A 27,962-nucleotide genomic window follows, 5' to 3' on the forward strand; every position below is an offset into this window, starting at 1 on the left:
ATTGACGCTATTGGGTACAGTACTTGATCATACTTTGAAAAACTTGTTTGGAAACAATAGAAGGTGGAGGACCTGGATTCACAAACTTGATGTGCAATGAAAATAAACTGTTGGTTTCACCAAAATATGTGAAAAAAAAGTTGTAAGATAGTACCTGTCACAGAACCAAGTCCTAACTATCTAGCTCCTCCTTACCTGAGTGCCTAGTTATTCTACTAGAACCCTTTAAAAGGCCAGCGATCTTCCTTTCCAACCCGATGCGGGCAGAAGGGCTCCTGCATGGAAGGGTGGCAAGAAGAAGGGCCGTTCTGGGGTTACGGTGCGGACGAGGGAGTACACCGTCAACACTCACAAGCACATTCACGGCGTGGGCTTCAAGAAGTGTGCCCCTGACATGGCATAATCTAGGAATGCCTAGAGTGTATAATGATAGTGATTAAATGTACAAATTTAAAAATATTTTGCATGAAGAAAAACAAAGGAATGTCAATACTGCAGTGTGTTGAAAACAGATGGTAATTAATATTTTAAAACTTTAACTTATGTGTGAAGCTAAAGCAAAAAAATATTTGGTACAAAATTTATATTTTGACTAGAGCATTTCCTAATATAACTTATGTGGACAGCTTAATTGAACACCATAAGTACATGGAACCTTGAGTAGGGCATGAGATTGTGTAGGTTTGTCCAGAGTGATGCCTCGATAAATCCCAGAAGGATTTAACAGTGAATAAAAATATATACGCAAAGTCCCCTTGGGGGAATGGTGAGAAAGGGGGAAAATTCAGCTTTCCCAAGTGGAGAATTCTTGATCTTCTCACAAGCAGTAGGGACAACCAAAAGTATAGGCTGAGTTCCCAATCTTGGGGTTTGTTCATATGAAACTTAACCCCACAAAGGATAGGTCAAGCCTATTTAAAATTAGGCCTAAGAGTCACCCCCAAGAAAACCTCTTTTGTTGCTCAGATGTGGTCTCTTTCTCCAGCCAACACAACAAGCAAACTTGCCACCCTCCCCTTGTCTACGTGGGACATGACTCCCAGGGGTGTGGATCTTCTTGGCAACGTGGGACAGAAATCCTAGAATGAGCTGGGACTCAGCACCAAGGGATTGAGAAAACCTTGACGGAAAGGGGGAAGAGAGATACAAGACAAAATAAAGCGTCAATGGCTGAGAGATTCCAAACACAGTTGAGAGGGTATCCTGGAGGTTATTCTTATGCATTAAATAGATATCACCTTTTTAGTTAAGGCATAACAGAGCGGCGGGAGGGAATTGCCTGAAAATGCAGAGCTGTGTTTCAGTAGCCATGTTTCTTGAAGATGATTGTATGATATAGCTTTCGCAGTGTGACTGTGTGATTGTGAAAACCTTGTGTCTGATGTTCCTTTTATCTACCTTATGGACAGATGAGTAAAACATATGGATTAAAAATAAATAAATAATAAGGGGAACAAATGTTAAAATAAATTTAGTAGATTGAAATGCTGGTGATTGATGGGGGTGAGGGGTAAGGGGTATGGTATGTATGAATTTTTTTCTGTTTTCTTTTTATTTTTCTGAATTGATGCAAATGTTCTAAGAAACGATCATGATGATGAATATACAACTATGTGATGAAAAAAAGAATGTTCATATTGTACGTTGATTGCTTTTATTAATAAAAAATTTAAAAAATAGAAGAAGTGTGCCCCTAGGGCATTCGGATAGATCCAGATATTTGCCATGAAGTAGATGGCAACGCCAGATGTGTGCACTGACACCGGGGCTCAACAAAGCTGCCAGCCACAGGAATAAGGTCTGCATACAGTTGTCCAGAAAATGTAATGAGGATGCAGAGTCACCCAACAAGCTAGCTCTATACGTTGGTTATCTATGTACCTGTCACCACTTTCAAAACCCTACAGAAGTCAACGTGGATGAAAAGTTATTTTCAGCTGATTATCAAATAGAGTTATAGAAAAACTACAAAAAAAGCCCACCAAAACTGTTTTAAACATAAAGTGGCTGCCCATAACCAAGTAACAGACCCAAATGATGCTTGCATCACAGCAAATTCACTCAGCCATATTTTGAAAAATACCCCTTCCACATCATGCCTTTGCCATCGCAGTTTCAATATATTGCGGTTGGTATAAGAAATTAAATGGGAATTTTGGGGGAGATTTTGTGGAAGCTGCAAATGACCAGCAGACAACACAGAAAAAGTTTGGAAACTCAGGAATGTATAAAATATATGTGTAATATTGTATAATATCAACATATTTTATCTTTTAATATCATAAATATACACAATTTATTTTTTAAGTTAAAATAAGTAAAAAAAATAATAATAACTTACGTGGACTTTCCAGATCTCAGGGGCACAGCACCCCTAACCCCCCTGATGTGGAAGGGACAGGGATAGCACCTCAGGGGAAAGCCAGCTCTGGCATTTCATTTAAACATCCCTGCTTCCATTTGGCTTGTGCTTTTGGCATTTCTAGCCACAGCCACGAACAGACAGGGTTTCATGGCTATATACCCTGGATCACTCCCCACCAGGTGAAGTCACCCAACAGCTCCATGAGAGAGAGCCAGGGTCTCTACTGACATGGGGCTTCCACGCTCCCCGAGCTGGAAGCAGGCGGCAAGAGACAATACACTGTCTGGGGAAATTCCTGCCCAGTATGACCCCTACCACAGTTCACGAGAACTAAACTGGAACCTTCCCCCATACCCCCACTCCACCTTCCCACAGGATGGAACACATCATTTCTTCTTAAATTTTTGTCCATAGTAATAACATCACCTAAGGAAAAACTCTCAAGTGAAAGTCAAAAGTGACTGCTGGGATATGCTTGCCTGCCTTGTGGGAGACCTGGGTTCGATTCCCGGACCACGCACTTTCCAAGCAAACAAACAGACAAGTAAAAGTGACTGCAAAGTACTTTGTAGGGTCAACATGAGTTGAGGGAATTCTTTCCTTTTAACCTTTAATTTTTTAAAAAAGATTTTCAGTGAATGATGTTTACACAGGAAACAGCTTTCTTCACTGGGAGAAAATTAAGATTTAAAAAATGACAGTATAACTCTTCTACTTCACACTCCATTAGGACAGGGGTTCTTACATTTTTGTGCCATGAATCCCTGCAGCAGTCTAATGAAGCCAGAAGGATGGATGTTTTTAAATGCAAAAACTAAAAGACAGGATTACAATGGAAGCCAATTATAATACCGGAATACTTATTAAAATATTGTAAAAAAAATTTGAGATATAGTAACATATATGCTCTTTCATATGGCATTAAATAACAAGAAACAGAGTTAAACTAGTAACTACCCAGATTTCGAAGTAGTGATTTATATAAATGATATTTCCAGATACCTGCAACATTTGTGATGCAATAGAAAATATCTGTAATTTACTGATGACAAAATCAAAGGTAGGGTTAATGGTACTGTGGTTTCTTGCCTCCATTCATTAACTGATGGAAATAATAAATACCTATGGCTAGTCAAAATTAAGTTGTACTTTTTCCTCCACGCGAGGTCAGGATTCCCTTGAATTCTATTCAGACCCCTTGGAGGTGTGATAACCCAAGTAAAGAAGACTCGTATTAATGAATAACCTAACATGTGAATCTTTCCCAGAGGGATGCAAATTTTAAAATGTCTGCTAGACACTATTTAGGATATTTTCCCCATAAATAACAGATTTAACAGTTGTAATTTTTTTTCTGACGTCAATGCCTTGTAACCAGCACATAAGACAACTAATGTTAATAACTAAATAAATAGCATCGCCACCTGGGATAAAAGAAGTAACCCATGTTTGCTTTTATTCTGGACATTCTTTTGACATAAATCCTGTTGTCAGATTTGGCTGACTGCCTAGAATTTTATCTGGACCAGCCCTTAACCATGAGAAAGAGAGCAAATTTTATACTGTCCCCAGAATGGATCCTCCCCCCACGTCCTGTACTTTTAAAATTCTTCAGGCTTCTTATCAATATTGAAGCAAGTAAAAATCTCCTGTGGCTATGAATTTTGGCACGCCTAATGGTATCCATGGAAACTTCCTAATGGAAAACATTCAGTTTCCATTGGATCATCTTATCCCACGAAGCATGTAAGAGAATTCGTTTAGATCCTCCCAGGACTTGACACCCTATAAAGAGACGTGCAGTGCTGAGTAAAACACTATGGGGAAACCTGTAATGGAAACATTAGAAATAATCCCAGGGAGCTGCTTATGGGCAGGCAAAACCCTGACTCAGGATGTGTTTACAGTGCTTGGTGAGTTCAGCATTGTACCTGTAATATAAATAGCATTCTAAAGTTAAAGAAAGCTTATCAGAAATTTCCTTTTTGTTATTAGTTTTAAAGTTTAACACTTATTAACTTTTGCCATAGAAGATAAGGTGTTAGAAGTTGGGAGCCACCTGAATTCTCACCACGCCTCATAATTTTGTAACACATTATTAAACGCCCTACAATTTCTAGTTAAAATCAGCATTTCTTTTCCTATTTTAAAGATCCAGTACTACAAATAATAAATATGGGATCATAAAAAAGATGCAGTTCTACTATTTTTCTCTGGCCCAAGGCACATCTGTTTTGTGTTATCAATCGTCACTATGGTGAAGAGGGTGGAGAAGGACATGGTAGCATTCAGAAGACATTTTATTGTTTTATACTTCTTCCTTACCTGGAAAATAGAGGTTAAGGATCCCATACCCCTCTTCTAGCAAGAACCCCTGAGGATTGCTGTAATTGAATCCAAGCCTTACCCTCACCCATCCTGCACCCCAGCAATGCCTCTCCTCCTTTCACTGCTAACAGCATCCTCCTCAAGTGAGCAGGAGTGGCTCAGGAAAAACAAAACAAAACAAAATTCAAGGGCACAGAGAGCACGTGGAAACCAGCCAAGGCTGACAGAGTTTCAATAACCTGGAGTCAGAAAAGCTGTATAAATATATTTATTATCAAGATGTTTCAACTTGTTACTATTATCAGCTTACTTTTATTGAGTAAAAGGTCTTCCTGTGCTCACGCCAGATGGCCAGGAGAGCATTAGGAAATCATTTCTGAAAGATGGTTCTCAGTTATCCAAAATAAGCCAAAAGTTGAACCTCCTGCTGTTTGGACAACCCATTATATACACAAAGAGCAAAGGAAATGAAATGTTGCTTCTTTCCTTCAGGTTTCTACCCTAATTGGGATATAATCACAATAAAATGAAATGATAAATATCACAACCCCAGTACCAAATATATTTACTAATATTCAATAGGCTTTGAAATTAAGGTTTTCATTTCATCACCACCCTGTAAAAAACACAACCCCCTAGAGCCCACCATGATGTGAAAAACATAAGCCATACGGAAAGACACTGTAAGAAGAAATACCCATGGAGAAGGCAGGCCAAAGACACTGAGGAAATATACACGAGTGAAAAAGCCATCTTGGAAGTGAAACTTCCAGTTCCAGCTGCTCAACCCATGAAATCTAGAGCAGAGACGAACTGCCCAGCTGAGGCACTTTCCCAGATGGCTAACCAACAAAACTGAGAATGCTGCTAACTTCTGGGATGGGCTTTTAGGCAGCAATATATAACCAAAACAGACAGGCATTACCTTTTGCAAGAGTTTTTGTCCCACCAGAGAAGTTACAGTGAGGTGGTCCAAGCCTTCTTCAGATAAAAGTAGGAAGTGAACAAGGGTCCTCCAAGCTGGCTCAGGACCTCAGAGTCACCAACCTTAATCCTCAGGCAAAAGTTGGTTTCACTTGTATGGTCGATTTAGCTGAACACCATAAGCACATGGAATCTTGATCAGGGCATGAAATTTTGTTGGTTAGTCCAGGTTAGTGTGATGCCCCGATATATCCCAGAGTAATCTGGGCAGTGAATAAAGAAGTATTTGCAAAGTTCCCTTGGAGGACTGGGGAGAAAGGAGGAAATATTCAACTTTCCCGTTTGGAGAATTTCTGATATGCTCGCAAGCAGTGGGGACAACCAAATCAATAGGCTGAGCCCTCAATCTTGGGGTTCGCCCCTATGAAACTTATTCCTGCAAAGGATAGGCTAAGCCTACTTAAAATTAGGTCTAAGAGTCACCCCAGAGAACCTCTTTTGTTGCTCAGATGTGGCCTCTTTCTATGCCAACTCAGCAGGTGAACTCACTGCCCTCCCTACTACATGTTGAGCTATGTTCCAGTAGCCTAGATTCTTGGAGACAATTGTATAATGATATAACTTTTACAGTGTGACTGCATGACTGTGAAAATCTTGTGTCTGATGCTCCTTTTATCCAGGGTATGGACAGATGAGAGGAAATATGGATAAAAAAATAAAAATAGGGTGGGCCATGGTGGCTCAGCAGGCAGAGTTCTCGCCTGCCAAGCCGGAGACCCAGGTTTGATTCCCAGTGCCTGCCCATGCAAAAATTAAAATTAAAATAATGGGGGGGGGGGGCAAAGCGTAAAAAAAAAAAAAAAGTTAGTTTCAGCCAAGAATTAGATCATCTAACTTCTGGTCAACTCTCCCAAAAGGAATGAATGAGTAAGGCCCTAAGGGTACTGATGGTGAGGGCCTACCTCATTCAAGTTAAGGTTTCCCAAGAGCAGGAAGCCTGGAGTAAGACCCTAAAGTAACTACTGAATCTTCAGGTAAGTGATCTCCTGCCTCTAGGAAGCCTCCCGAAAGTATATGAACTCCAAAGAAATCCTGTAAACTGCTTGGCAGGTGTCTAACTGATGAAAGGTTATACAACCTATCAATAAGTTCTTCTCTCAAAAGCATAACAACATCCACAAGCTAGCCCTGGAGTCTCTCTTCTGAACCAAGGCATCTGCTAACTGTCTCAAGACCCTACAAATTTGTTAAGGAAATGAAAGAAACTCTCAAAACCATAGAGCAAAGGACTAGGTGGGTTATTTGGGTAAATTTATTATTTAGGTTTTATTATTATTTATTATTTATTTTAGGGTTCTCCAGAGAAACAGAACCAACAGGAGATAGATATATATGAAATATTAAGCGATTATAGGAATTGGCTCATGCAACCATGGAGATTGGCAAGTCTGAATCCCGTAGGGCAGGCTCCAAACTTGGAAAATGGATGAAGGTGACAATGAATTCCGCAGAAGCTGTTTGGCTAGAGACAGAAATTCTCATTTCTGACTGCTGAAATCTTCATCCTCCCTTTAAGGCCTCCAAATAATGGCATGAAGAGACTTCTCTCATTGCTGAAGGCAATGTCCTTTGTTAACTGTTGATGTAATCTGCCACAGACACAATCAACTGACTAATGATTTAAATCCTACTACAAAATGCCCTCACAGTAACAACTAGGCCAGTGCTTCCTGACCAAGGAACTGAAACACCAGATCCTAGCCAAGCTGACACAGAACATTAACCATCACAGGTTGTTTTTTTGTAAACCTATAGCTGTTGCTTCAGTTCCAAGCAAACGGAAACATATGGCCATGCTATCTATGACGCTATTGAAATTAGTTCCAACAAATATTCCTAACATAGTTAGAAAAATTATTGGGAGCGTGTGAGCCCTTGAAGAACACTGAGGAATGTTACTAAGCATAAGGAGCCCTTTCAATCCTGCAACGTGTTTTACATTTTTGTCCCAAAGCACTCGTTAGAGAGAAGTTAGTTATGTTCACTTTCCAGATCAGGGACGAGATACATATAAAGACTTTAGTAGGAAAGTACCTTTACGAACCGTGGGCCTCTAACACAGCTAGTATTCCAATTTATACCTACCGAACCATCTTCAAAAGCCTGGATGATCTGAGCGACTATATTAAATTAGCAGACAGACAAGACCGAGACTGGAAGAGGCAACTGAAACTCTGGTCTGCCGCTCCAGAGAAGTACTTTGACCTCTCATCACCGTTATACCCTCCAAAATACCCACCCCCAGAGGTAACTAATGATTCTGAAACATTCCTGTTACTACTTTTCAGAATAAAACTACTTCACTTACCAGGATGTAGAGTTACTACATAGCAATTCATGCAAGAAAAAAAAAAAAGAAGAAATTGCCCTGTATTTATATGGGAAATAATAGTTTTATCATAGTCCTGACATGGGAACCAAAATTGAGTCCTTAACCCAGAGGCTAGTATTTATTCTAAAAAGTTGTGGTAGTAAATGAAATGTCTGCATAAGGAAATTAAATAGTCATGAGTGACTAAAAACACATTAATATCTTAATGGTAGAAAATGACTCAAGAAAAAATGTTAAAACAGTTTGGATTTTGTGTTAAACATACATCCAATCTGAACAGTTTTGAAAACCTTTTCATTCATAATGTTTTGATCTAAACATCGTTGTAAGAGGCTTCAAGGTGTTGATCACTCTTGCATGTCATATCTAAAAGTTCAGACTAAAACAGGCATACTTTAATCAAATGGTCAAAGTTACAACCACCACTGAGGGATGATCAGACATCCTATGCTCCAGCTGTATTACCTGAGAAGGATTCATTGCTGGTGGCAAGGTAAAATAGTGCAGCCACGGTGGAAGACAGTTTGGCAGTTCCTCAGAAAGCTAAGTATAGAACGACCACAGTGACCGGGCAATTCCACTACTAGGTATATATACCCAAAAGAACTGAAAGCAGGGACTCCAATTGATATTTTCACACTGATGTTCACAGCAGCATTATTCACAGCTGCCAAAAGATGAAAGCAACCCATGTTCATCAACCAGTGATGAACAAAATGTGGCATATACATACAATGGATTATTATTTAGCCTTAAAAAAGGAATGAGATCCTGATACATGCAACAACATAGGCGAACCTTGAAGACATTATGTTGAGTGAAATAAGCCAGACACAAAAGGACAAATATTGTCTAATCTGACTTATTTAAACAATTAGAATAAGCAAACCCCAAGAGTCAGAATCTACAATATTGGTTACCAGGGTACAGGGTGAGGATAGGAAATGGGAAGATGAGGCTTAAAATGTACAGGGTTCCTATTTGGAACAGTGGAAATATTTTGGTAATAGATAGTGGTGATAGTAGCAGCACAATATTGTGAATGCAATTAACAGCACCGAAATATATATCTGAATATGATTAAAAGGGGAAATGTTAGATTGTATAGACAATAACAGAATAAAATTAAAAAAAAAAAATCCATGGACCTACACTGAACAAACAGTGAGCCTAAGTTAAATCATGGACTTTAATCAATAGAACCATTTTTAAAACGTGCCATCATCAATTGCAACAAATGTTCCACACCAGTGCAAGGTGTTGGCGATGGGGTGGTGTATAGGAATATTGTATTTTATACATGATTGTTCTATAAACTCACAACTTCTCTAATAAAGGAAAAAAAAGAAATTAAACTTTTTAAAAAGTGGCAGGAAAAAGAGACAAGGGAAAAGAAAATATATTTAAAAAAATCATTCCATGAATGATTCGAACTTATGTTGAGCATGTTAAATCCAACCTGATGAATATGGATGATATAATCTTTATCATATATAGGATTTATGAAATGAAAATAGCACAATCAGCCAGGGTGGCTTAGTTAGGATTATTAAACTGTCAATCGCTTATATATTGGCTGAAAGCCCAAAAGTAGAAAGCAAAATAGTTAGAAATAAATAGACCTAAGGGTATTATAATTACTGACCTAGCAACAAAAACAATATTAACTAGCAAAGAGATAAAATTCATTATTCTCCCTCATTTGGGGAGAGTTATGAATATTTGTTATGATAAAAAATAATATGGATGTGGCTGTGTGATTGTGAAAACCTTGTGTCTGATGCTCCTTTTATCCAGGGTATGGACAGATGAGTAAAAAAATAAGGATAAAAAATAAGTAATAGGGGGAATAAAGGGTAAAAAAAATTGGTGTGCCGGTTTGTAAGGTTTTACGTACCCTAGAAAAGCCATGTTTTAATCTTAATCAATCTTGTGGGAGCAACAGTTTCTTCTAATCCCTATTCAGTACTATAGCTTGGAAATTTGATTCGGTTATCTTCACGGGGGTGTGACTCAATCAATTGTGGGTATTAACTTGATTAGATGGAGACGTGTCTTGTTTTAGTTTGCTAGCTGCCGGAATGCAATATACCAGAAACAGAATGGCTTTTTAAAAAGGGGAATTTAATAAGTTACTAGTTTACAGTTCTAAGGCTGAGAAAATGTCCCAATTACAACAAGTCTATAGAAATGTCCCATCAAAGGCATCCAGGGAAAGATATCTTGGTTCAACAAGGCCAATGAAGTTCAGGGTTTCTCTTTGAACTGAGAAGGCACACCATGTTCACCATGTGCCTTCTCACTTGACACGGTCAGGGTTCCTCTCTCATCTGGAACAGCACATGGCGAACATAGTGTCATCTGCTATCTTCTTCTCCTGGTTTGTTTCATGAAGCTCCCCAGAAGACATTTTCCTTCTTCATCTCCAAAGGTTGCTGGCTGGTGGACTCTGCTTCTCGTGGCTATGTCATTCTGCTCTACTCTCTCTAAATCTTCATTCTCCAAAATGTTTCCTCTTTTATAGGACTCCAGAAACTTATCAAGACCCACCCAAATGGGTGGACACATGTCGTCACCTAATCCAGCTTAACAACCACTCTTGATTAAATCACATCTCTAGGGAAATGATCTGATTACAGTTTCAAACATACAGTATTGAATAGGGATTATTCTGTCTTTACAAAATGGGATTTAGATTAAAACATGGCTTTTCCAGGGGACATACATCCTTTCAAACCTGCACATGTCTCCACCCATTCTACATGAGTCTTGATTAGTTTACTGGAATCCTATAAAAGAGGAGGCATTTTGGAGAGAGTTCTTTTTTGAGAACAAGGAGAGAGCCACAGAATGATAAAAGAAGAACAAGAGAACCACAGAGTCCATCAGCCAGAGACCTTTGAAGATGAAGAAGGAAAATGCTTCCCGGGGAGCTTCATGAAGCAAGAGGCCTGGAGAGAAAGCCAGCAGACGCTGCCATGTTCACGATGTGCCCTTCTCCACCTGAGAAAGAAACGCTAAACGTCATCTTGAACCAAAGTATCTTTCCCTGGATGCCTTAGATTGGACATTTCTATAGACTTGTTTTAATGTGGACAACTTCACAGCCTCAGAACTATAAAACTAGCAACTTATTAAATTTCCCTTTTTTAAAAATCCATTCCGTTTCTGGTATATTGCATTCCAGCAGATAGCAAACTAGAACAACTGGGTAAATTGAAATACTAGTGGTCAAAGAGAAGGGGGAGTAAAGGGCATGGGATGTATGAGTTTTTTATTTTTTATTTTTATTTCTTTTTCTGGAGTGATACAAATGTTCCAAAAATGATCATGGTGATGAATATACAACTATGTGATGATATGCTGAGCCATTGATTATATACTATGTATGGACTATATGTGGGTAAAGATTTCGCAATAAAAATATTTTATGGGCGGTGCAATGGTGGCTCAGTGGCAGAATTCTCACCTGTCATGCCAGAGACCTGGGTTCGGTTCCCAGTCTGCCCAATTGAAAAAAAAAATTTGGCAAAAAAACAATATGTAGAGAGCTGAAATTGAATATTTTGAGATATGTCATAGAAAATGAAATTAAGCTTATAAAAACAGAAATATTCAGTGGAAAAGAGGAAAATAAAATGCATACCAAAAGAGAATTCAAGTAAATATGAACCTATACATAAATCCAATCTGTTATTATTCAGTACAAGCTCCCATTTTAGATGTAGAATTATACAGAGTAGACATCAACAAACTTTTTCAATAAAGGGCTAGTGAGTAACTAGTTTAGGCTTTGCAGGCTCTGTCACAATTTATCCAACTCTGTTGTAGTACAAAAGCATCCACCAGTGAATGAATGAAGATGGCTGTACTCCACCAAAACTTTGTTTATGGGAACTGGAATTTGAATTTCATACAATTTTCACATCACAAAGTATTCTTCTTTTGATTTTGTTTAACCATTTAAAGTAGTAAAAAACATTCTTAGCTTATGGGTCATACAAAAACAGGCAGTAGGACAGAGGTGGCCGCAGGCTGTATTCTGCCAATCCCTGAAGTGGAAGAAGATGCTTTCAGTATCGGAAACACCCAAACACAATAGTAAGGAAGAAGGTGCAAACAAGTCTTACCCTGCACAAAAAGAGAAAGAAAAAGAGAGGAAGGAAGGGAGGGAGGAAGGGAGGGTGGGAGGGAGAGACGGACAAACGGACACACAGACAGGGAGGAGAGAACAGATGAACCAAGTGTAGCAACGTGGCTACTTGTTGAACTGGGTGCAGGGTACATTATACTATTCATCATGCTTTTGTACATAAAGGCATCCCTATTCCTCGTCCGGGAAACGGTGACAGAAACTCTTAGCGATTAACAGAGTTAATATGCAAAAAGTTCTAGTAGAGTAGCACAGACCCAGTCATTCGCTCACCAACTCTTTCCATTATCATTAGCAAAAAGATATTCACACTGATTCTAAGAGAAAGGGCAAAGGCAATGATTCCACGTCCGCAGTAGTAGCAGTACAATACACATCAGAATGAGAGCTATACATTTGGAGTCTAAAATTCCCAGCCATAGTATGTTTTCAAAGAGGGTTTCTAAAATTCGCAAAACAAGAGTAAACTTTCAGCACCAGGAAGTTATTCTTTACACGTATGGCAAATTTTTAGAAGACAGATAAGAAGAAGACAAGATGTTTTGAGAGTTCTTGCTCCAAGGACTGCCCAAAGAATTTTTCAAAGGAAAAGCTCAGACTAAAGTCAGATTCAATCCTGGGCTAAATGTATGAGGCCAATATCAAAACCTGCAGGGGGATCTGACTTTACCAAGAAACTCTTCAATTTAAGAACCTACAAGAAGTTATTATTTGATAAACAGTTAAAGAGCTGATATAGCCCACCTGACCACTTGCTATTTCTTGGTTTACAAGCACAAGGCATTTAGACTGGACCATTTGTTCCAGTATAAGAAAACTATCTTTATTTACCACCTACCCCAATCTTGTACTGCCTACCCTATAGCTCAAAGAGAAAGAGTGGAGAAGGCCAGAGGTGGGTTCAGTCACTATTCTGACCTGACCTGCAAAGGAATATGTGTAATTCACAACTAAACAGAGCACCACTCCTTGCCTTTTCCAGATAAAATTACATTTTGACAGAGAAAAAAAATCAATATTCATTTTGATTTCAGAACTTTAAACAATGGAATGCTGGCGAACTGCTCCTGTCAAAGCAAACTGCTATACATCCACCCAACCACCTGTCACTAACATCATCCTCAAGCACAAAGGGCTATTTTTATATAAAACACTGCAGAGACAGATAATATCCCATTACCATGGTAACAAGTTTTCCAGAAGATGTGTTAGCCCATGAAGAATGCAAAAAGAGAACAAAGTTATTTCTTTGCATTTGTCTTTGTTTTTAAGAAGTCTATGAGGAGGATTCTAAGATTTGTTTCAAGGCCTCTATGTGCTTAGGAAGGCCTTAGTGGGGTTTGCAGTGTACAAAAAACATCCTGAATGTACACATACACATATACATCTATTTGGGGGGCGAGGAGGAATATCTACAGGATCCTGCCCCTCAGGGAAGCAAAAAAGTCAAACTAATGCTAGTCCATGCTACAAACACTGTGAGACATTTTCTACTCCCCTGAACTACCCCTAATCCTAGGGCAACTTTTCACGCCATATGCAGCTACTCCCAGCAGAATCCCCAAGAGGGCAGGGCCACTGTACTGTTGTATTTTTCCCAGAGCCCTAAACAAGGACCACTCCAATACATGGAAATGCCCCAGTCTGAAGAAAAGCTATACACACTCACACCCCCACCCCCAAGTGAATGCAAAAAGACAACTCCACATTCCTCAAGGCTTCCCTGGAGAAAAGGGAAGAACCTCAGATGAACCAGTCACACATATCCAGCCCTCTCTTCTCCCTCCTGAAGGTCTGTATCTCTGCTTGGCACAAGTGGACTTCCCATGCTACTGACACCAACTGTCCCCCATTCTCCATAGGGTCCAGGGCAGTGTTTTCAACTCCAGCTTGCAGTCCATGATGACTTTTCCTCTATTTGGCCCCCATATCCACTCTCAACCCCTCTTCATCCACTCTGCTCAGGAGGCTGATCTCTATAAACTTCAACACCGAGGCTCCGTTGCCTCCTGGATTCCAGATGGGACAATGAGAAGCACCAGCAAGAAATCAGAGGGCTACAGTTCTGGCGATATCTGCATTCTTCCACCAGTGCTGTCCCTGTATAGGGAACCATCTTTCACAGTTCCAGCAACAACATTCTCTCTCTTTGCCCCTTCAGGTCTAGGGATGGCAACAGCTTCCCACTGCTGCTAGTCCCTGGATGTCCCAACATTCCTGTTTTCAGTAAAACCCTTTGAGCATGTCATTTCCTCCTGCAGGAACCTGAATGACACACAGCCTTACTCCAACTCCTGATTACTTCCTTGGTTTCAAAGCTTGATCAGTTACCCTTGACCTTAGTCACCCCAGGGTCGGCTTCACCATAGGGCCGAAGCCCCTTAGAAATGGCCCAAGTCCCAGACTGAGACACACACTCAGGAGGCAAAAATTCCACCATTTACACAGCAATCGGCTCACCAATGAGAAGTCATCAGGAAAGCCTCCCTTCAATTCTTTTTACTTTGTCTCCTCAATAAAGACTGAATTTCAACCCAAATAACTATGAAGGGTACTGCTGAATTGCAAACATCTATTAAAAGGGCACAAAAGCTCTATGAAACATTTATTGAATTGTGAGCTCTTAAACAAAAAAATTCTATAAAAGAGCCAGGCCACACTTATCCAGAAATCATTCAATCTACGTGACCTTGGGCAAGTTATTGAATCTCTGTGCTTCAGCTTTCGTTTTCTTCCAAATCAGGATAATAATATCTATCTTGTGGTTTGGTTGTGAGAATTAAATGAGATGACTGACTTATGAGCTATAGGATAAGGGCTCGCATGCAGTAATCAATAAATAAATGTTCGCTGCCACCATAAGTATTATCAACATATATCTAGAACACAGTCTTTCAGAACTGGAGTTGATCCTGCCCCCTTCCCAGGGGGCATATGACAATGTCTGAAGATATTTTTGATTGTGACACTGAGAGGGGGGTGCTACTGGCATCTAGAGGGTTGAGTCCAGGGACTCTGCTAAACAAATCCCACAATGCACAGGACAGCCCCACAGCAAAGAGTTATGTGCTCCCAAATATCAATAATGTCCAGGTTGGGAAACCTTGATCCAGAGCAAAGAATAAATGAAAAGAGACTTTAATCCATCTCTGAGTATGAGGATTAGAAGGCTACCGAAGTGGTTGCAAAGGAGAGGAGTTAAAACATTTTACAATAATTTTAAAGGGATCCTAAAGAAAACGAATTCAAAAACAGAGTACAGATAGATTGATAGCTGGCCAGATGGCAAATGTGGTAAAATGTTAAACTTGGTGGATGTGGGTATCTGCTGGGATAGGAGGACTTGAAGTTCTCTGTATGGGTTTTGTATTATATTTCTGACTGTCCGGTAAGCTTGAAACTACTGCAAAATAAAAAGTAAAAAAAATTCAAGCACATCAAAAAAAAAAAAAAGAAAAAATTGTTTTTCACAAGGCTGACCCTGAACTAAGGAGTAGACAAAGAGGTTATTGTATTAAGTATGTTCTTTGAAGGCATCAAGGCAAACATTACAAATTTACGAAAGCCTGCCTTTAATAAAAACCAAAAAAAACAACCTTAATTACTGACATTTATGGGAGTTACTTCAATTTGTCAGGAAATGAACACGGGTGAAGCATTTTATTATCTCCAGGAGACTGAACAAAGATATTTTTCTGTAAACCAAACGACAAATTGTTACAAATGAATTAAATCCAAGTTAACATTCACCACTAATCTAGTGTTCGCTCTCCTGGTCCTGAAATACACTAGGAGAGCCGAGTTTCTCGGGTCTGTTTAAATGCTCAAGTCTGTGTTCTGACCCAAATCCCTGGAGCAGCGACAAACATAGTCGGTAAAACAGGCCCAACCACCAACTGGGCCTTGCTCCAGAGGGGATCTCCAGAAACAGGGTGGAGTGTCACCCTCGGGGTGACACGCAGTTGAGGGGACCACTTAAAAAGGTCAGGGACAGAGGCCGCTCAGCACCCGGGCGGCCCGAGCCGCAGGGTGTGGTGGTGGAAGGAGGGCTGAGCGCTCCCTGCGGGCCTAACTGCGGGGGATGGGGAGGGCCCACGGCAGCCTTAGGGAATCTTATCCCCAACACGTGACTTGTCCACAGGGTGACTTGTCATTGTGACTTTGGAAAAAAGGAACCAGACACCCTCCAATACCTGACAACTGTTCCAAGCAGGGCTTCTTAACCTATTTTATGCCATGCCCCCTTTGCCAGACTGGCGTTTGGACCTTGCCTCAGAATAATGTTCTTAGGTGCATAAACTGAAGCAGCTAAAAGCACAAGATTATAGAAAGAAATATCCCAAAATGCAGGTATCAAACTATTATGAACAAATTTAAGGTAATGACATTTGCTTCATTATTAACACAATAAATGATAAGACACAGCCAATGTGTACAAACTATTGTAAATGATTGTGCTGGTTTGAAAGGAAGCATACCCCCTAAGAAAAGCCATGTTTTAATATAAATCCCATTTCATAAAGGTAGAATAATCTCTATTCAATACTGTATGTTTGAAACTGTAATGAGATCATCTCCCTTGTTGATGTGATTTAGTCAAGAATGGTTGTTAAACTGGATTAGGGGATGACATGTCTCCACCCATCTGAGTGGGTCTTGATTAGTTTCTGAAGTCCTATAAAAGAGGAAACATTTTGGAGAGAGAGATTCAGAGAGAGCAGAGAATGCTGCAGCACCACGAAGCAGAGAGTCCACCAACCAGTGACCGTTGGAGATGAAGGAAGACGCCTCCCGGGGAGCTTCATGAAATAGGAAGCCAGGAGAGAAAGCTAGCAGATGATGACGTGTTCGCCATGTGCCCTTCCAGCTCAGAGAGAAGCCCTGACTGTGTTCGCCATGTGCCTTCTCACTTGAGAGAGAAACCCTGAACTTCATCGGCCTTCTTGAACCAAGGTATCTTTCCCTAGATGCCTTTGATTGGACATTTCTTCAGACTTGTTTTAATTGGGACATTTTCTCGGCCTTAGAACTAACTGTAAACTAGCAACGTATTAAATTTCCCTTTTTAAAAGCCATTCAGTTTCTGGTATATTGCATTCCGGCAGCTAGCAAACTAGAACAATGATCATTGAAACATCTGCAACTGTCATTTGAAATAAAAACATCCTCTTTCTATAGGCAGTAAAGTCACAGGTATAGCTAATACTATTGAAGGAAATGTACGATTTCAGTGAGGGGTTAATAAAAATAAAGACACAATTTTTTCCCCCATATCTAAATTCACAGACCCCTGAACTGGATCCTGAGTAGGGCAGTCCCCACTTAGCAGTGTGAAACTAGGACAATGTTCAAAATCCATCTTGTACTTCTAATCTTGGATTTGTTACTTTTACAGTCTCCCTATCGGTTTCCCAAAATGTTCTAGAGAATTCTGGGCACAACTGGGCTATGAAGATACATGGGGCATTCACATCTGCTTTTCCACTTTGTTTCCTGCTTCCTGTTGGTCAAGAGGAAAAACAACTTGCCTCAAGTTTAAAATTTAAAATACCTATGAAGATATCTATTTGCCAGTTCCACTGTGTTAAAAAAATGAATGATGTATGGAAATCTTTTAAAGAAAGAAATGTGAAATGAGTGGTTGAACAAAAGCAGCACATGCACACACACACACACACACACACACATACACACACAGGACCTAAAAAGCTAAACAAAGTAATTTTCTGCTTTGGACAAATTCTGAAAGGAACGTGTGACGGAAAGACTCAAGGGTGACCCCCAACAGTCCCCTCCCCTTGAGTGGAGACTGAATCAGTGCCTTGCTTCTAACCCACAGAATATGGAGAAGGTGATGGGACGTCACTCGATCTTAGCTAAAGCCTTGAAGAAGCAATTTATGAAGAGAACCACGTGGCAGGGAACTGCAGGCACCTCTAATTCTACCAACAATCATGAGAGCTTGGAAGAGGCTTCAGAAAGGAACCAGCCAAGTCATCACCTTGACTGCAGCCTGGCCAAACTGTGTAGCTCTGGACCCAGCTGAGCCACGTCCAGACTTCTGGCCCAGGAAACTGTAAGATAACAAATGTATATTGTTTTCTGTGACAACAGCTGTGGTAATTTGTTATAAAGCAATAGATAAAAGCGCAGTTACCATAAAAAAAAAAGTGCACTAACCAACAGAGGGGTGACCAACCATCCTGGTTTGTGTGGGGCTGTCCTGATTTGAAAACTGAAAGCCTCACGCCCCAGGTAACACCAAGCCACCATGTTGGTGTGTACTGAAGAATAGAATGATACAAGTACAAAATACTGGACATTTGCCTTTAGGAAACAAATAAAAAACTTGGGGGAAAAAAACCTGGAAAATAAAAAGAAAATTACCAATAATTAACAAAAACAACTCAAGATGTCTTCAAAACTTATTTTCCATCCCCTGAAAGTAGGGCAGTCCCTACTTATGAGTGTGAAACTAGGACAATGTTCAAAATCCATCTTGTACTTCTAATCTTGGGTTTGTTACTTTTGCAGTCTCCCTATCGGTTTCCCCAATAGTTCTAAATCAGCTCCCCAGCACAGTTACCTTCAGGACTGCCAGAGGCTGGAAAGTGATGACTCATCCTTTCTTTAGTTCTGCAATTTGGATGTTATCTGACCATAGGTCCTGGTGTCTTTTCTGCAGATACCAGCCCCCTGCATGTTCCCAGCTCCTTCTGACCACCCCCAGGTTCCTTCCTTAAAGAGAAACCCTGTGAATCAAGTGATGGCTGAGACCTGCTTCAGGATAATGAAGAGGGAAGGGAACAAAGGTGGGAACGGCGATGGAAGGGAACTAGCATTTGTTGATAATGGCTGAGCTAGGTGGCAAGTGCAGAGGGATTTAATATATTTAAATATTTAACATATCATTCTAATACTTGTTTGCCTGAAGCTTTCCATTTCAAAAAAAAAGATGAGAAAAAAAATAAAGCCCATGAAAGCCTAAATAATTAGCTCAAAGGTCCTCTGACACCCCAAGAATACCAGTGTGCAGTCTGCTATTTATGAAGGTATTCTTAATGTTTACACGTGTTTGAAACAGTCTCATGTGACATTCTACACAAATACAGAAAAATGCCACCTGCATTCCTTAGGCATAAGGGTCTCTACAGCACCATTTAAGGATCATTCACTGGAAAAGCAGGTAAGGATTCGATTTCCAGAGCCTGCCCATACAAAAAAAAAAAAATTAGGTAAGGAGGCATTTGAAAAAGAAGACATAAATGAACTAGAACGCCTGTGTCAACAAAAATGAATCCCAAAAACCTAATGGTGAGGGGAAAAACAAGTTGCAGAAGGTTACAGAGTAAAGTATTCTCAATTTTAAAATGAAAATCCATACACAATGTATTGTTTTAGTGATATATATATATATATACACACACACATACCCAGACACATAACATATACATATATGTACCTAATAAAAGCATAAAGACATTTTCAAACCAGGTGCACACCAAATTCAGAATCAAATTCAGGACGCTGGTTACCTCTGGGGTAGGAAGGGAGGGGAATGGGACCAGAGATGGCTCACAGGAAGCTTTGGCTCCAACTAGGCTCTTTTGCTTCTTAAACTGAGTGGTGAGGTACACAGTTATTTGTTGGGTAATAATTCTCTAGTTTTGCACAGCAAAAGTAACTTTTATACAAACGTCTTCCTTTTAACCAGACAATGGTTTGGACTTGAACCTCTCATATTTGCTGGAATTCATTTTCTTTTAGGAAAAAAGAACCTAACTCCAAAAGCGCAGAAGTCTAGTTACTGTTTCAGTATGTTAGAAAATGATGCGACCTAACCATGCAAAAATAGAAGATTGTTTCATTTCCATTTTTTAAAAATAGCTCTGGCTAATAATCTGGCAATGGAAAAAGTTTGCAAGAATTCTGTCTTTTATCCTGTACAAACTTTCTTTTAATGATTAAACAGCTGTGTCATTGTATTAAAAGAAAACCACTCAAAAAAAATTAACTTCCTCCTCAAGGTGAGGCTGTGCACAGTTTAAAAAATGTCCCCTACTTCCCACAGTTTTGTTTTACTTCTTTATTTCTATCAAGGCCGTTTAAACAATCAGACATTACTTACTGAATTTTTTCCGAATCAGCGATTCCCTCAATAATACTGAATTAACAGTGTTTTATTCCCCTTACTGCCAAAGAATTAACTATTGGAAAGAAAGGAAAACAATTATAACTACCTGAAAAATGCACAGTCCAGAGATTTAGATACCTTCCTAAAAGATATTTCAAAGGCATCTATGTGGTTTGCTAATTCATTATGAATTAATATGAAACATGCAAAGAAGATATTTAATTTTAGATCTTATGCCCAAGTAAAAACTCTGGAGAATAAAAACATCTGCGTTGGAAAGTAAGCTCCACGAGGACAGGAATGTTTGTTTTATTCACTGCTGTAACCTCAGCACCTCAGCTAACATTTAAGGGCTTGTTGTGTGCTGGACACTTAACATACCTAATCCTTATAAGGACCCAATCTTATTCCTATTTTTACTTAAGAAGAAGGGGTTAAGTGACTCATAAGGGACAACATCACAACTCACTCTGAAGTCTGCCCACTGTACCTCACGAGACCTGCTTCCCTTTGCAGTATACTTGACAAATCCTTGAGTATAGTGCATGCCAAGCCACTGCTCTAAGCACTTTATAAATATTAACTTTTAATTCTCAGGCAACCCTGCAAGATAAATAATCTTATTATTCACATTTTACAGATGAAGAAACTTGCCCAAGGTCCCACAGATAGTAACAGAGCCGTGCCTGCTTCACGTGGTCTCTCATCCTTCAGAAAACCAAGTGGGCTTGTGCTCATGGTGGTGGCGGGGTTCCGATAGAGACACAGAAGTTTCTTGGGGCCTAGGCTGGGAACAGGGACACCATTACTTCCCTAACTTTCTATCGGTCCAAACAAATCAAAAAGGCAGCTCAGATTCAAGGCGGGGCGAAACAGCTGCCACAAGGTGGGAGGAGATACCAAGTAGCAGAGAGTCCAGGAGATAGGGAAAGAAATAACTGCAATCATTTTTGCAAATAATCTACCAGAATGTACCTCGAAACAGCCCCAGGAGAAGCATCTACAGCCGGGGTTAGCAAACTACAACCCAACCCAAGGCAGTGGGTTTTCTAAATAACATTTATTGTCTAAGGCTACAATGGCAGAGTTGAGAAGTTGCATATGGCCTGCAAAACCAAAAACATTTACTATCTCATCCTCTACAGAACAAGCCTGCCGACCCCTCATCTATAGACAGTTCTTTCTCGACATGAGAAAACTTAAGTTCAAAGTCACATTTGTTTCAAACCCAGACCTTCTGATTCCCACCACACCCTAGGATTTCTAATAAAACACCAGCCTTTGAATATCAATGAAACTGTTCACAAACCAGGAAACTAATCACTCTAAAGTTTATAGCTCTTTGTCTTGAGATGTAAACAAAAAGCATTTTCCTGTGTCTCAGGCATCCATATTTTCTTTTTCTAGTTTCAAAGTGTCTCATTCTACCACTTTTCCCACCTAGTGCTAGACTCCAGCTTTTAAAAATAAATCAGCACATGAGTCGACCACGATGGCTCAGCAGGCAGAGTTCTCGCCTGCCATGCCAGAGACCCGGGTTCGATGTCCGGTGCCTGCCCATGCAAATAAATAAATAAATAAATAAATCAGCACATGAAGGTATGATACTCTATAAAGAAACCAAAAAGCCTTTTAAAATAGGCTATTATGATGCATTAAAATAAAATTCGACTGACAAAAAAGCCCCAAGATAACTCTGTGGGCTCACTTCCTTTACAAAGCAACAGGTGTAGTGGTTTATTTTTACTCCAAGTAGGAGACAAAATCAAGTATCTTTATAGAATATAAACCCCAGATAAGATTCTCCCCTTCCAGAAATATTAGGTTAATCTTAATCATACGCTTATTAAAAGGAAAACCTGGCTGTTACCATAGAAACTACCTAAACTGGTTCATGCCTCCTTGATTTGAGCAGTCATACCTGTTGGGCCACTTGAATGTGAACTTACAGGTTTCTGTTTAACAGGAAAAGAGCAAAAGTGCCTACATTTGCTTTAAAGAACAGCTAATCCACTCTTAGGGTGCTGCAAACCAAGATGGATGGAGCACACACAGACACGTTCCCCCAAACTCACCACATGCCACTTAAAGTGGTGAGTACAAATTAGGGGGCTGTCAGCTGCCGACTGTTTCAACATCTTCTGATTACATTTCCCTATCCAAGATACCTTGAATGTTCACTTTCACCCGGACGATGAACATCTGGTTATTGGAATTCTATTAGGTTAAAGAGGAAGGGTGTGTTTTGTTTTGCTGGGCTGAAGAAGGGAGCGTAAAGCTCTTGGAGATTTACTCCAAGCCATCTTCTAGGGATGTCCCTTTTGCCACCACGTGAACCAGTCTTTTGCAAGCAGGTTTCAACTGGACATCAAGAATATAATCTCATTCAACAAAGGCACCCTGCCTTGTGTTCTTTTTAAATCTCTCTTTAAATTAAGAGAGCACGGGTTCTCCCTAAAGAGTGGGAGAAAGATCAAAGACGATGGTGAAGTTACACAGAGAAGGTAGGGTTTAACAAACGAGTATGAGTGCTGAATCATTATACTGATATTTTTTTGTCTCCAGTATCTTAGAGCAGCTAGAAGTAAAAATCTAAAATTGTGGAATTATAAGCCATATCAAACTCTGAAATCTGTTCTACAACTAATTGTTGCAATGGGCTTTGAAGTTTATTGCTTTTTTGTATATATGTTATTTTTCACAAAAAAGAAAAAAAATTATTGTGATGATAAATGCACATCTATATGAAAAAAATAAATTAAAAGTTTAGTAGAAAAGAAAAAAGCCACATGATAGAAATTAGTATGTTATCTAAGGCCTCAGTTGTCCAGTCTTAAGTAATACCGTATTTTGCTATGAATTTTCTATTTCAGGTGGCACTGTGAGACGTTTAGGCCTGTTTCTTTTTAGTTTCTCCATTTCGACAGTTCAAACCATCTCCAGGGCACTCCTTTACAGTTGTACTTATCATGTAGATCGGTTTACTTGTATATTTTCTGAGCAGATTGTGATCTCTGAGTGAGACTATGCTTTATTAATCACTGAGCATCTATGAGGAACAGTGCAAACAAACAACAGGTGCTAGATGATATGACATCAACAAGCATGTACTGATCACCTACTCATTGTCAGACTGTGGCAGAAAAAAGCAATTTATCTATTACCTAAGCTTAATTCTCATAATACTTAATAAAACCATCCCGAAATGAGCCAATAGGGATTCTTTTCAACTTCTGTATCTGCATTTCTTCACAGAGTTAGAATTGTCATAGGTTTCACAATGCAGCTTGGGTAGCATAATGGACAGAGCCACGAACTTAAAACCAGAAGACTGGCTACACAACTTAGCTCAACCAATAAACACTTTAAAGCCCAGCCTCTACTTTTATAAAGTTAGGAGCTGGACATCTTTTTGGTGCTTTTCTGCTCTGGCATTCGACATTACAGAGAAAAGACAGACATTATGATGAGATCAAGTTTTGCAGCAATTTCATAGCTGTCACCTGACTGAGATTCTGAATGCTAAATGCTAAACCACAGAGCAATTCTTATAACAGACTAATGTCTTAGCCCAAGCACACAGGCTTTGCAATTCTTTTAACTGAAATAACTTTACAGTACTAGTTCAATCATTTGTTTCACACCTGAGTGACTTATAATAACCCTATTTGCTATTCTCAAAATAGAAACAAAAAAACAGAAACAAACAACTCTCCTCCGCTTGGCTATTGAACAATCCTGCTATTACTGACCAAAAATAATCATAGACTATGTTATTTGTCAAGGTGTAGCGATTAATGTTATTATTATGCAGTTATGCATAAATGACTATAATGTTTAAGGCAGAGTAATCTAACCCAGACTCCAAGATTCCTTCCAAAGATCTTTACACCTGGCATGGAATTCTCTCCTTCAGACCACTAGAGCCAGGTGGTCTGGAGGTCCCAGGGAGGCCTTGGTTAGGCTATCTCCCTCCAAAGTTCATTAGGTTCTTCATTTATACCAAGTTGCTGGCTTATTTTTGAAAGAGAAAAGAACATTTTTTAGAACAGAAATAGTCAACTTCTTAGCTAACTCATTCAGTTACCTGTTGATTAGTACATTATTATGTTAATTAATATATAATATTTTCCAGAAAGTGAATTTGGGCTGAAGATTGTGCTTTCAAGGAGCTCACACTCTAGGGAAATGCACATATAAATATTCTAGAGAACTTGACTGTTATCCTGTATTTTTATTAAAGATCAATTAAATATATGACCTCAAGACTGTTCTGGCTAACAATATGAAAATATTGCTATTTCACTATGGGTTGAAGATCACATCCATATTTCAGTAGATGAAAAGAAAAATTGCAATCAAACCCAGTCCTTCAGCTCATTATTCCAAGAAGATAAGTTATGGTTGGTGCCAAAAGGTTAAAAAGAAGACCATGGCTTAAATATAAAGTACAGGCCTTCCCAATTATAAGTGTAGTCTTTTCTCTTTTACTCTTTCCTTCAAAAGGCTGATATCAACAAAGGCACTAAGGAGGAAACAAAGTTTTATTGCTGCCTTTATATCTCTCTCTCAAAATGCATTCAGAAAGAAGAAAAATCCTGAATAAGATATATGGATGGTAAATCAAGTATGTTTTAGTACCTATTATACTAATAAATCAGTAGAAAAAAAAAAAAGAAGAGAGATTGAGAGAGAGAGAGAGAGAGAGAGAGAGAGAGAGAGAGAGAGAGAGAGAGAGAGAGAGAGAGAGAGAGAGAGAGAGAGAGAGAGAGAGGGAGGGAGAGAGAGAGAGAGCAGGGGTTCTAACAAGGAGTCAACCAGCATATTCAGATGTAATATTCCCACCTCCTCTCATCACACTCGATGGATTACTGACAATGAAACAAGGCTTACCAGGTTTCCAGAAGTCACTGACCTGCTGGATGGCCTCAGTGACTTATTCCTCTCGCAGCTGTGAAGCAGCTACAGCATTTAATACATTTATTACAGCATTTAATACATTTATTATGCTTGGGAATATTCTGAGGGCCTCATGAATACTATGGTTGGTGTTTTAAGATATGACTTTCTCTCCCATGACTTTATCGAAGAGAAAGTGACTTACAGACTTTATAGACATTGTTTCACTGTCTATAATGGGTGGACGTCTTGGGTCCACCCCTAGCCCCAACGGGAAGCTTGGCTTTGAAAAAACAGGCTATTATTTTACAGGTGCATGAACTAAGCCGCCACCCTCCCCCCCCCCCAATCTCGCAACAGAAGTAGCAGACCTGTCTACTTGGAGACAAACAGCCATGTGGAGACAAACAGCCATGCTATGTTCTGTGATTACTAAAAATATTATATTAGAAATAATATTATTTCGGAAATCCTAAATTCTAAAAGGTGAAAGATTACAGAGTGGTTAAACTTATACTCAAAAACATACAGATGGGCACATGCAAGCTCCAGCAGCATCAGACAATCAAAAGTGAATGAAAAACACCTCAAAACCCTCAGCACTCCTTTGGAACTAGATTTTAAAATACCCCTCACCATTCTAAATATTCCACCGGTGTTAACTGCTGTAAAAAAACGAATACTGCTGATGAGAGCTTTAAAAAAACTGAATATTGCTATTGTTAAGAATATTGCTGATGTTAAGAATCTTAACAACGTGAAGTGCCGGTGGCATCAAAAGACATCCAAAGTGTTTATCGAGTAGTCTTTCTCCAAGTTCCAAAGAAAGCACAAAACAAAAACAGCACCTGCCGTGGATCAGCCCCTCATCCTTCTCCAGGTTTGGAGCAGCAAAAAGGAGGTAGCTGGGACAGCTCGTTACTTTCCAGTTTTATTCCAAGTCCAAGATCAGAAACCGCAGCTGTCCCCACCCCCACCCCACGCCCACGGTGGACGTTTTGGGTCCACCCCAGCCCCAAATGGGAAGCTTGGCTTTGACTTGACCCAAGTTCACTCGCAGCCCCGTGTCCCTGCTCTGAATCTTGTCGTTAATGTTTTCCAGTTTAATGCCAACTTTATAGAAAATTTAGAAATACGTTAGTGGGCAAATACATAGAGAAGATACGTTATACTTGGCAAGAATATATACAGAGGGTAACACTCAGTCCTCGGCCCCCAGCCCTGCAGACACAGACACGCAAACACGCCTCTCCACTTCCAATCCCAAGGAGGCACCCGAGCGCCCACACCTTCCCACCCACCCTGGAGGAGGTCGATTAAGGGAGAGGGAGGCGCAGGGACGGCGAGCAGAGGTTAAACCGGGCACCCGCCAAAGCAAACAGCACTTCCAAAGCAGGGCAAACTTTGGGGTCTGGGAGGCTGCAGAACCCCAGAAATGGTCGGGGACAGGGGGAATGTCGGCCGTCTCAGGGGAGACCGACGAACAACGCTGTGTCCCAGAGCAGGTTGGCGGTCCCAAGAGGCACAAGGGCGTCGCCGCCCTCCCGGGTTGCGGAGCCCCCCTCTCCATAGGCTGACCAGGCCTCAGGGTCCCCGGGGGCCGCCCTGTCGCCCCCACACACACTCCCCCAGAGACACGGGCCACGGTGACCCACGAGGGGCAAGGGCGGCGGGTCCTCACCTGGTGCAGCGTCTCGGCGGGCAGCTGCGACGCCCGGAACAGGTCGGTCACGGGTCCGGCGGCCGCGGTGACCGCGCCGGGAGCAACCCTGGTGGCCTCGGGGGGCCCGGGACCCCCACCCGCGGCGCCCGCGCAGCGCGCGAAGAGCTCGGAGTAGCACTGCTGCTCGCTCTCGCTCAGCAGCAGCGGCGGCCCCGAGCCGCAGCCCCCGCCCGCCGCCGCCTCCATGGGCCTGGAGGGAAACCCGGTTGAGCACCCGAACCCGGCGTCGACCGCCGCCGCCTCGCCCGCCGCCGCCGCCGCCGCCGCCGTCCCCACGCCCCGCAACTGCCGCGCGGCCGCTTCCTCCAGGCGCGCGCCGGCCCCGCCCCCGGGATTGAATGTTGTGCCTCCGCCGCGCGGCACATGGAGACAGGCGCGGCCTCAGCCAATCGCAGCCTGGGACTGCGGGATGGCCCCGCCCCCCTCCCCGCCCCTCCCCGCCCCCGCGCAGGTAACTCCTCCGGGTGCCGCCCGCCTCGCCGCCAGTCACCTGTTAGGGGGCGGGGACCAGGGTCCGGCCGCGCCCACCCTGCGCGATTGGGGCGTCTTTGTCTCTCAGCCCTGGCTGCGAAGAGGGGCCTCTAGACGCACAGGGACAGGGGGGGCTCTTCCGGGAGCCGGAAAGGTTGTGTTTTCTCCCGAGAAGGGTGGAGCAGGCGCTGGTGTCCACGCTACACCCTGTCCTTCCCAGAAAAAGGACGTAGCATGGGAAATTGGGTTCCTGTCTTGCCACAGCAGTACCACTTACATCCATAAAAGCCCAGGGACAAAGATACCCATAGAACGAGGTCCCGGGTACACCCCCCCCCCCATAGGCCTTCACTCTGGCGATCAGGTTAGGCCACTTTCTCAGGCCTGGCTCACTCAAACCTGGGGTTGAGCCCTAAAAAGAAATAGCATCGGTTACTGTTAAATACTAGAATCTCAGAAGTTGGTTGTTGGGTTTTTTTAAGGCTCCTTTCGGCGACATTTGGTCCAATGCCTCGTTATACATATGAAGAAACTGTGCTGTTTCATTTGCTTCATCATTGATCCAACACTGGT

At 41.1% G+C, this 27,962-nt stretch overlaps 1 protein-coding gene across 3 annotated transcripts in view; it reads right to left on the reverse strand.

The window, feature by feature from the left end:
• REPS2 (RALBP1 associated Eps domain containing 2) overlaps window positions 1-27,161 on the reverse strand; it is a 240,313-nt gene extending 213,152 nt beyond the window's left edge. For 2 of the 3 annotated variants that reach the window (XM_077145371.1, XM_077145369.1), the window contains exon 1: window positions 26,877-27,160. In XM_077145371.1, coding sequence (XP_077001486.1) covers window positions 26,877-27,104 — 228 coding nt within the window. In that variant the 5' untranslated portion in view covers window positions 27,105-27,160. Of the gene's footprint in view, window positions 1-26,876 lie in introns of all 3 variants that reach the window. The other variant, XM_077145368.1, reaches the window with a different exon arrangement.
• Window positions 27,162-27,962: the final 801 nt, after the last annotated feature.

This window comes from Tamandua tetradactyla, chromosome X (genome assembly GCF_023851605.1).
Source record: "Tamandua tetradactyla isolate mTamTet1 chromosome X, mTamTet1.pri, whole genome shotgun sequence".
Classification (NCBI taxonomy): Eukaryota; Metazoa; Chordata; class Mammalia; order Pilosa; family Myrmecophagidae; genus Tamandua; species Tamandua tetradactyla.